The sequence below is a fragment of the Eurypyga helias genome, unplaced genomic scaffold (assembly GCF_000690775.1).
Source record: "Eurypyga helias isolate BGI_N326 unplaced genomic scaffold, ASM69077v1 scaffold20337, whole genome shotgun sequence".
Classification (NCBI taxonomy): Eukaryota; Metazoa; Chordata; class Aves; order Eurypygiformes; family Eurypygidae; genus Eurypyga; species Eurypyga helias.
In genome coordinates, this window is record NW_010261351.1 from 1188 (window position 1) to 9523 (window position 8336).

The 8336-nt window shown below is 60.4% G+C and overlaps 1 protein-coding gene across 1 annotated transcript in view; it reads right to left on the minus strand.

Moving 5' to 3' along the window:
• SIK3 (SIK family kinase 3) overlaps positions 1-8336 on the minus strand; it is a 14590-nt gene that overhangs the window by 756 nt on the left and 5498 nt on the right. The window contains exons 6-13 of the mRNA XM_010155343.1: positions 8111-8255; positions 7492-7569; positions 7271-7380; positions 6990-7143; positions 6748-6903; positions 6269-6339; positions 3070-3213; positions 376-526 (exon numbers count right to left, since the gene is read on the minus strand). Coding sequence (XP_010153645.1) covers positions 376-526; positions 3070-3213; positions 6269-6339; positions 6748-6903; positions 6990-7143; positions 7271-7380; positions 7492-7569; positions 8111-8255 — 1009 coding nt within the window. The remainder of the gene's footprint in view (positions 1-375; positions 527-3069; positions 3214-6268; positions 6340-6747; positions 6904-6989; positions 7144-7270; positions 7381-7491; positions 7570-8110; positions 8256-8336) is intronic.

Genomic DNA, 8336 nt, shown 5'->3' on the forward strand with positions numbered 1-8336 from the left:
TGTGGCAAGAGGAAAGTCCCATCCCAGGGCCAAATCCCACTCAAGCCATGGAGGAGACATGCGCTGGCTGCACAGGGAAGAACGCACATCACCCTCTGAACTCCAGAGGTAGGAGCTGCCCTTTCCCTGGGATGGCCCCGAAACTCTGCTGCCGAAGGAAACACAGGAAAGCAGCCACTGTGGGACCCACGTGGGTGGGCAGGACAGCCCACCCGTGAGCGCAGCGCGGGGTGTGCTCTCCAGAAAAGGGGGAGAGGAAGCCCCCAGGGTTCCCAGCCTGCAGCAAGATGCTGCCTGCAGCTTCCCGAAGCAGCAAGGCTGAGGCAAAAAGCCCTTGCAGAGGCTCTTTGGAGGACCCTCACCCCCCTCCCTTACCTGCTGCAACTGCTTGATGCTACTGTTGTTGCCCATCTTCTCCAGGTGGGCTTTGAAAGCCTGGATGCTGGCAGCACCGTCAGAGAAGCGGCGAACCGGGGAGAAGCGTTCGGTGGGGAGGTGCAGAGTATTCGAGTCCTTGTAAATGGAACTGAACAGAGGGAGAAGCGGGTTAGCCATGCCAGCGACAAACCGAACCGCGCTACGGAGACGTGTCGTTTGCACCAGCAGCGCCGGGCTCCACCTGCCCCCTTCGCCCCGGACAAACCGGGGTTTACATCAACAAGTACGGTGCCACCGGCACCGGAGCAGATGGATCACTGAGTATCCGAGTGCCTGGGCAGACAAAGGTGTTCTAGGGTTGGAGACGACTTGGCCACAAAGCAGATGCCGCATGGGCAGCGACGTGTGGTCCACCCGTACGGAAGCACTGATCCCCCAGATGGAAAAGGTTTACGGAAGTCATCCAGCACCCTACACACCTAAAATACACCTCTTCAGCAGCCACCTCCTGAGCCTTCCAGCCTCCCATACAACCCACGTCTGCGGAAAACAGGAGGGGCGCATGGAGAAAGGAGCCTGGCATGCTCCGCAGGCTCTGAGGAGGGAAGGGGGCCGGCGCCCATGTGCAGAGATATGCTGAATTACAAAAGAGGCAGGAACACCACCCTGCATGGCAGGACAATCTTCCTAGGGCAGAAACCAAGCTCTCTCCCTGCACACGGAGCTGCCTGTCTGCCAGGATGTTGGCCCAGGGCAGTCAGGATGGCTACATCTGCAAAGCCACCACAGCCGCACGGAGGCGACTGTGCCAATGCCCCAGGTGCCCTTTCCCTTCACAGGGAGTTTCTCTGCCGTCAGGGGGACCCAGGTTTTGTTCAGGAGCTGGTTTCACCCAGAGTCAGGGCTCCCTGTGACCCAAGCGAAGCACTCGGCTCCCCACCGCACTTGGCTGAAGTCCCTGCGCGAGGTGAAGCGTTTCTGCGGGAGAGGCTGGCCCTTATCGGGAGGTGCCCGATGCTGGATCGCTTCCAGCACGCCGGGTTCAGCTCCCGCCCCTCCGTCTGCCTTGACAGGGCGTACTTTGGTTTCTACGGCTCGCACGCAGCTTCCCTCCAAGGTCAGAGCCGTGCCCCGGTGTTTTGCTGCCATCCCATCCGTTATCCCGATCCTGTGGTACCGATGGAAGGCAGAAGCTACCGACTGGAGCAAGCTGAGGCTCCCAAACCCACGTGGCCAAGGCAGAACCGTACGGCCTCGCGCATCCTTGTCCCTGGGTTCTGCTTTCACATTGTTTCCCTGACCGAAACTGGGTGCCACGTAAGAAGGTGACCAAGATACGCCAAGCGCGGAGGGAAGAGCCACCTGCCCTCCATAACCCAGGTCTATTTACGTGATGCCGCCTGTGCTGGGCACACGAGGATGAACTCCCTGGGATGTCGCAGTGAAAGGGAAGGTAGGCCCTCGACGTGTTGGGATGAGCAGGTACCCCCCTGCTCGGGATGCAACACAACAGCCCCGGGACCCCAGAGGAGAGGTGACACCAGCACATTTATTTACAGGGCAAGGGTGTATCAATCCTGTAAGAAACCCGTTCCTGCAGTGCGTGAGGGACCCGCTTACCTCGGCGATTTGCAGCAACCCTTAGAGCAGGACGCAGCACGTTCTGGTTGTTGTGCAAGCTGCGCTCCTCTTCCTATCACGCTTCCCCGTGACCCCAGGAACCTTCCACCCCCGGCCCCGCTCCTCCCATCCCCCTCGCACCTCTCTGCGAGGGTAACCTCAGGGCAGAGGGGTGTTATCTCTGTTCTGTGGAGTTCCAGCGTGGCACCAGCGCTGTCTCGGTCTGCTCAGAGTTCACCCTCTGCACTGATTACATCATGCTCAGCTCAGCAGGTATCTGGCCACCACACAAAGTGCTTGCTCAGGCCGGCATGAGCTGGCCAATCCAGCTGGGAAGGTGACTGCTATCCCAAACAGCCGAGACCAACGGGCAGCAAACTCCGCAGCTGGTTGGCATTCCCAGCCCCGCCAGGTTGGGAATGCGGGCTCCCAGCTCCCTCCGCGGCACCAGCATCTCCAGCTTGCCGCTGCACCAAGGACTCCGTGCCTGAGCCCACACCGCTGCGTTGGGTTCCCTCCCTCCCAGATCCCGTGGTGTTTGTCCCACCCCAGCTTCCTTCCCCCACACCGTGCCCATCAGGGGTTTGGATGAGAGCTGAAACGCCTCTTGAGGAGCTTTGCAAAGAGACTGTGCAGTCACAACACACAACTCTGGTGCAGAACAGCGAGGGTTTGAAGCTCGGGGGTAAATGGCTCTCGGTGCAGTCTTTTGCCTGCAGCTGCCTCCCAAAACGTTCCGTAGGAAATCCACTATCTACGGCTAGCTTGACACCTAGCGTTACCACAGAGCAGCTTAGTCCCAGCCCCTGCGAAGGCAGCCGTTCTGGCCAGCCACCACAGCCACAGAAACGGGGCTGGAGGGGGAAGAGCCGTCCGAATCCTGCCCCTGCGCTGCCTGCGTTCGCCGCAGCGTCCCCGGCGCGGTCACCCTCTGCTCCGTGGGTCTGCTCTTTGTGCCTGCTCCTCCTCGCCCCTCCCTGCCAAGCGGATGTCCTCCGTGCTCCGCTGCAGGCGACATCTCCGCAGGTTTCCTGGAGCAAAGCTGCCCGACCGGCCGGTGCCATTACTCACCGGTGCTGATCGGGTACCAGGTGTGGAGCCCAAGCCCGGGGTCGGAAGGACTGCTGTCCTAGCTGCCTCTGCAAGTCTGGAGGGATTTCAGCTGTAGGGTTGGTCATTGCCAGAGTGTGCCTTTTTGACCTATTTGCCAAGTATCTGCAACAAGCAGGAGCACATTTTAGAAGAGACTGACGGGAGTACTCCGAAAACAGGGAGCGTTAGACAACCCAGCGTAAACGGGAAGGAAGAGTGCTTGTGCAGTGCTCGGAACCAACCCGGGGGGAAGCACAGCACGGACACGCCGCCGTGCCTCTCACGGCACCGGGTCTGTAGTGCTGAGGGAACAAGTGTGGCTTCAGCTGCTGCCAGCCACGGAAGGGAAGGGTAGCCTCTGCTCTTCCCGGCAGGAAAGCCACGTTTCGTCTCAAGGGGAACTCTGGTAGTTCCCTTTGGGAACAGCCAGGTGACTGCCTGCCCTCAAGGTGGATTCCCTCTGCTACAGCAGGTTTGCCTCCCACCCCTTCCCCCACCCACGGGAAGCCTGCTGCATGCACAGAGCCAAGAGTCACAGACAACGCTAGCAAGAGCTGGCCAGAGAAGGGGTGCGGAGCAGAGCTGCCACCCAGCTGCAGCCTCGCAGGACGGCCTCGCGCTTCACACCTACCCCGGGATCCTGCGAGCGCTGGGAAGGGTGCGCCAGGGCCCCCCACCAGCGATTCCGGGTGCTCCAAGGGCCCCCACCAGCAAATTCCGTGTGGGTGGAGCATGGGGAAGGGCCAGGGCCCAGCCCTGTCCAAGTGCGCCATCTAGTCCCTGTTCCACGCTGCGGGGAATGGGGCAGGGCCAAACCTACGCTAGGATCCCTGCAGCCAGAAGGTCCTTTCCCCCGGCAGCGCTGCTGGGCTGGGCCCTTACACCAGCTGACGCCCCCCACGCTGGGGCCAAGAGCCCCTTTGCAAAACCCCTAAAGCTTTGGCAGGGGTGTGAGAAGAGCCCCCAGCCCTGACGGCCAGCACTCGGCCCGCTCCAGGCCGGGTGGGATGAACACCCGCTTTGCCACCCGCTCCCGCTCTCGTGAGCCAGCGGCGCCGGGGCAGCTGCGGTTACAGCGACAAAGCTCGCTTGGCCGGCGACCCCAGGGATGCTAAGAGGGAATTCCCTTCGCTCCTTCCCCGCTGAGGCTCCCTGCGAGTGGCGAAGCAGAGAAGAGCCGCAAGCCGCGAAGTCGTTGCCCCAAGCCTCTCTCTGCTCGCTACGGCAGGTGCTGAAGCAGAAGGCAGCAAGTGAAGAGGAGGGAGCGCTCAGCGCCGTGGTAACCTGCCAAAGTCCGTGCCATTAGCTCTTTAAGAACCGTTTGATGCAGACGGGGCAAGTTTCCCGAAGAGCTCTGCAGCTGCGGTTCGCTAAGATCATTTCATTGCAGAGCTCCAGGGAACAATCCAGCCGCGAGCACTGCGGGTGGAAGGACGTTTCCCAGAGCTCAAGGGAGACGCGACTGTTCCCTGGAGCAGAGCAAAGAGTAGGCTCTGCTGTCAAGGTCAGGCGAAGAGGGGCAGAATCTGCTCAGTGGTGGCTGCACAGAGTGTTCAGAGAAGCTAAATATTTGCATCGGTCCCTGATGCTAACGCTATTTACCCTTCTCCTCTGGTGAGTACTGACATGTTGCAACATGCGGGGGCAGAGGGCGAGTTGACGCACAACCCGGATGGGGCTTCTTCTGGGCCCTCGGGTGGACAGAGAACACAAGGGCAAGCACTGTCAGGAGCAGCGAGGCCACCTACGGGTCCCCGGAGTCTCAGGGGGAGCTGAACACCTCTGTGCCCTGCAACCTGCCGGACACTGCGTGGGGGTGTCAAGACCCTTGTGGCTGAGCTAATGCTTTAACGACGCCGCTGAAACCTTTGGGTTTAGCAGGGGAGAGGTGAAAATCTGCCCAGCTAAGGCATCCAGGGAAGAGTTGACTCTTGCCCCTTGGCAAGAGTCAGCAATAAGCATCCGAAACGTTGGCTGGGGCCGTTATGGGCCTCATCTCTCCCTGCCTGGGGTGGGTCACGAGCGTGTACCTTCCCCGTATCGTGGCTGGGTGGATGACCAGCAGCTTGTGAAGCTGCAGAACACGGGCAGCGAGCAGAAAGATGAGGGTGGAGAAGAGCCAGAGCGTAAGGCCACGCAGGAAACAAGATGCACTCCGTCTCAGCTCTGGGTAGGGCTGGAAGTGAGTTCTTTCACACGCGCCCACTCGGCACTTCTTCTCAGCTCAGGTAGGCAAAGGGAGTCTCAGCACACACTCTGCACAGTCTGCCACTGCTCACACCCACCGCTCAAATCCCCCTTCGCTCTGGAGCACCGGAAGAAGAGCCGGCAAAGGCTCTGCAGCACGGCCTCCTCCCACCCCAGAACTCCCCTGCCTGCAGCATCCCACAGTCTGAACCCTTCTCCCGAGCCCAGCCCTGAGGAAGTGCTGCCTTACTGGAGGTGGTGGCCTGCACAAACTGGGGGAAGCCAGAAGAGTTTTCCAGTGTGAGGTCCGAAGTGGGAGCCCTCTGTAAGCACACGCACCCCAGGGAGCACACCAGCTGGTTAGCAGAGAAGGAACAAGGCAAAAGCTCCTAAGAAAGCGTTAGCAAGGACGTGGTTAGTGTTTTCACGGCTTGAGGAGGCACAAGCGTATCCACCCGCTCCCCGGTACGTGATTGGAGTGGAACAGGCAACAGAACTCTCCAGCCTGATACCCCACAATCCCTTCCCTATCGGAGCAGACTATATTAAGCCCTACTGCTAAAGTTAGAAGCTAGCGGTACCCCGTCTTCCCAGCGAGCTCGCTGTGTTTAAGGCATCAGAGTTGGATGTTTGCTGCATGTCTTGGTCCAAAAGCTGCCGTGACACCCAAGGCCACGGATGAGATCTCCCCACCCGCACCCCTCAGCGGGGAGGGCTGCATCCCACCACGCTCACTGGGCAGGTTAGTGTTGGCATGCTGGTGCACGCTAAGCAAAGCTACCCATTTCAGGGGATCCAGCTCCGTAAGCACTGCGGAGCATCCGAGGAGGATCCCCCGCAACACCCCCAAGAACGAGGGAAGTGCTGAGCCTTCGCTGTAATCAACACTGCTGCCTGAGAGGAGGTTGCTCGTGGTTTAAATCAGCAGTGGAAGACCACGGGGTGAGCCTCTTGGAGTAGGAAGGGCAAATGTTAACGGAGCGGGAGTTACCTCTGCACAGCTTCCTGATCCGGCTCCCCGTCAGAGCTCTCCTCATCCACGGGGGTGACAGCTGGGACAGCCTGCGGAGAGAAGGGCAGCCACGAGTTCCAGAGCGCCTGGTGCGGAACACCCGGCAGCGCACACCCCACCTTCCCCGACAAGCTTTCGCAAGGATGCGAGGCCAGCTCCTCTGCAGCACAAGGACATGGCCAAAAACGCCTTCCAACACTCCCCCCCCCAGCACAACTGCTCTGACAAGGTGCTGCTTCTTTCGTGCTACCAGGACAATTCACCCACACGGAAGGGAGAATGTGCGTTGATGCCCAGGGTGGACATTCCACTTCTCCCTACTACATCAGCCGGGAGCCTCTGGGAGCAAGCGGGCACGCTCCCTGCGGAGCTCCCAGCGTGCCACACACCGAGCCTGCCACCCTGACGGCGTGACTGGGAAGCAGCCACCGATTCCCTTCCTCCCCCGAGCTGCTCACCGGCGTCATGGTGACGAGCGGCGAGGGGCCTCGAGGCCGTTTCAGCAGCTGCTGGGCATGCAGCTGGATGTTGGCTCCGCCATCCGACGCCCTCCGCCCCAGCGGGCCCATGCCGTTCAGCAGCTGCAGGGTGGGGGGCTGCAGCAGGGACTGCTCCTGGGAGGCAGAAAGCGCCGTTATCCGTGTGAGGCCAAGCACAGAGACCCACCCCAGGCACGGCGGGGGCGAGCGTGGGTCCGTACCTTGTACTCCAGCTGCCCCGTGGGCTGCAGGGCCTGCCTGGGCAGCACGCTGTGCATGAAGTTGACGTTGGGCGTCACCTGCAGGAACGGAGCCTGGGGAGTGACGCGGGGGAAGCCAGGCAGGAGCTTCTGCAGATCTTCCATCACCTCCGTCCTGCGCAATCGCATGGGGAGAGGGGGTGAATTAGCAGGGATGTGGGGAGAACCACCCACGGGCCCAACGCACTCAGCCGCCTCAGGTTCCCTCAATCCTCCCTCAGGGAGTTGAGTCCAGTACTCACCGAGGGTCAGCTACTCCCACCGTGTGCCTTCGCATCGAGAGGTAACGGACCAGAGCTTCAGGCGACGGCTCTTCCCCTTCGTCACTGTCCAAGTTCATCGTTCCGTCAGTCTGGGCAGGCAAAACGTTGGAGATGTGAAATACAACGTGAGGATCAAGCAAGGGCCTTCAGTGCCAGCCCAGGAGAAGAACCCGCAGGGGTCAGCACGGGGAGCAGCTCACCTCCACGATTTGGTTTTCGGGGTTGATGAGCTGGACTTGGGGCACGTTGATGCTCATGGTGTTGCCCGTCTGTTCTGCCTGCTGAGCAGAGATCACAATCAGGACATGACGCCTGCGGCTCTACAGGCGCTTTACAAACATGGCCGGATCACCCCCGGTGCACAGACCCAACCCCCTGGGAAGAGAGAGGCTGCCCTGGAACCAGCAAAGGCCTGTTGATTCTTCATTCTCACGAGCATGTCTTATTTCCCCTCCCCACTTTTGCTCAGAGACGGTCACCATCTCTTCTGCTTCCCTTATGATCCGGCCTCTCTCAAAGCAAGTATCCCTTTCTTGGAGAGCAGTGGGAATTGAGGAAGCAGCATGACACAGAACTCTAGTGCCCGACCAATAACCCTGGCACTGCCGCCTCCTCCTCCCTCACTACGCTAACACCAGACTGGAGGGTGTTCGCTGAGCCCACAGCCCAGGAGCAAACTGCTCTTAATTCCAGGATTCCAAATTCTCGGACAAATTTTGACACTCCTGCCAGGATGAGGCCACCACAAGTCCGAGCGCAGCAGGGAAGGGACGGGCCGGCCTTCCGGGGCTGGAGGGAAGCTTCCCAAGCGGGATCTACCTGGATGTTTGAGGTGGGAAAGGTCATGGTCCGGGGAATACTCGGAGATGCCGCAATGCGCAGGTTCTTGTGCCTCTTGAGGCGGTCGCAGAGCAGGCTGTAGATTGCGCTGTAGTGATCGTAGGCATCGGCTCTCAGCGACTGGGGGAGGAAAAGGAAAAAGCCATCAGCTCTTCCCAAAGATTAACTCGCACTCCCTGCGGCGCTGAGGCTGCTCAGTTAGAGG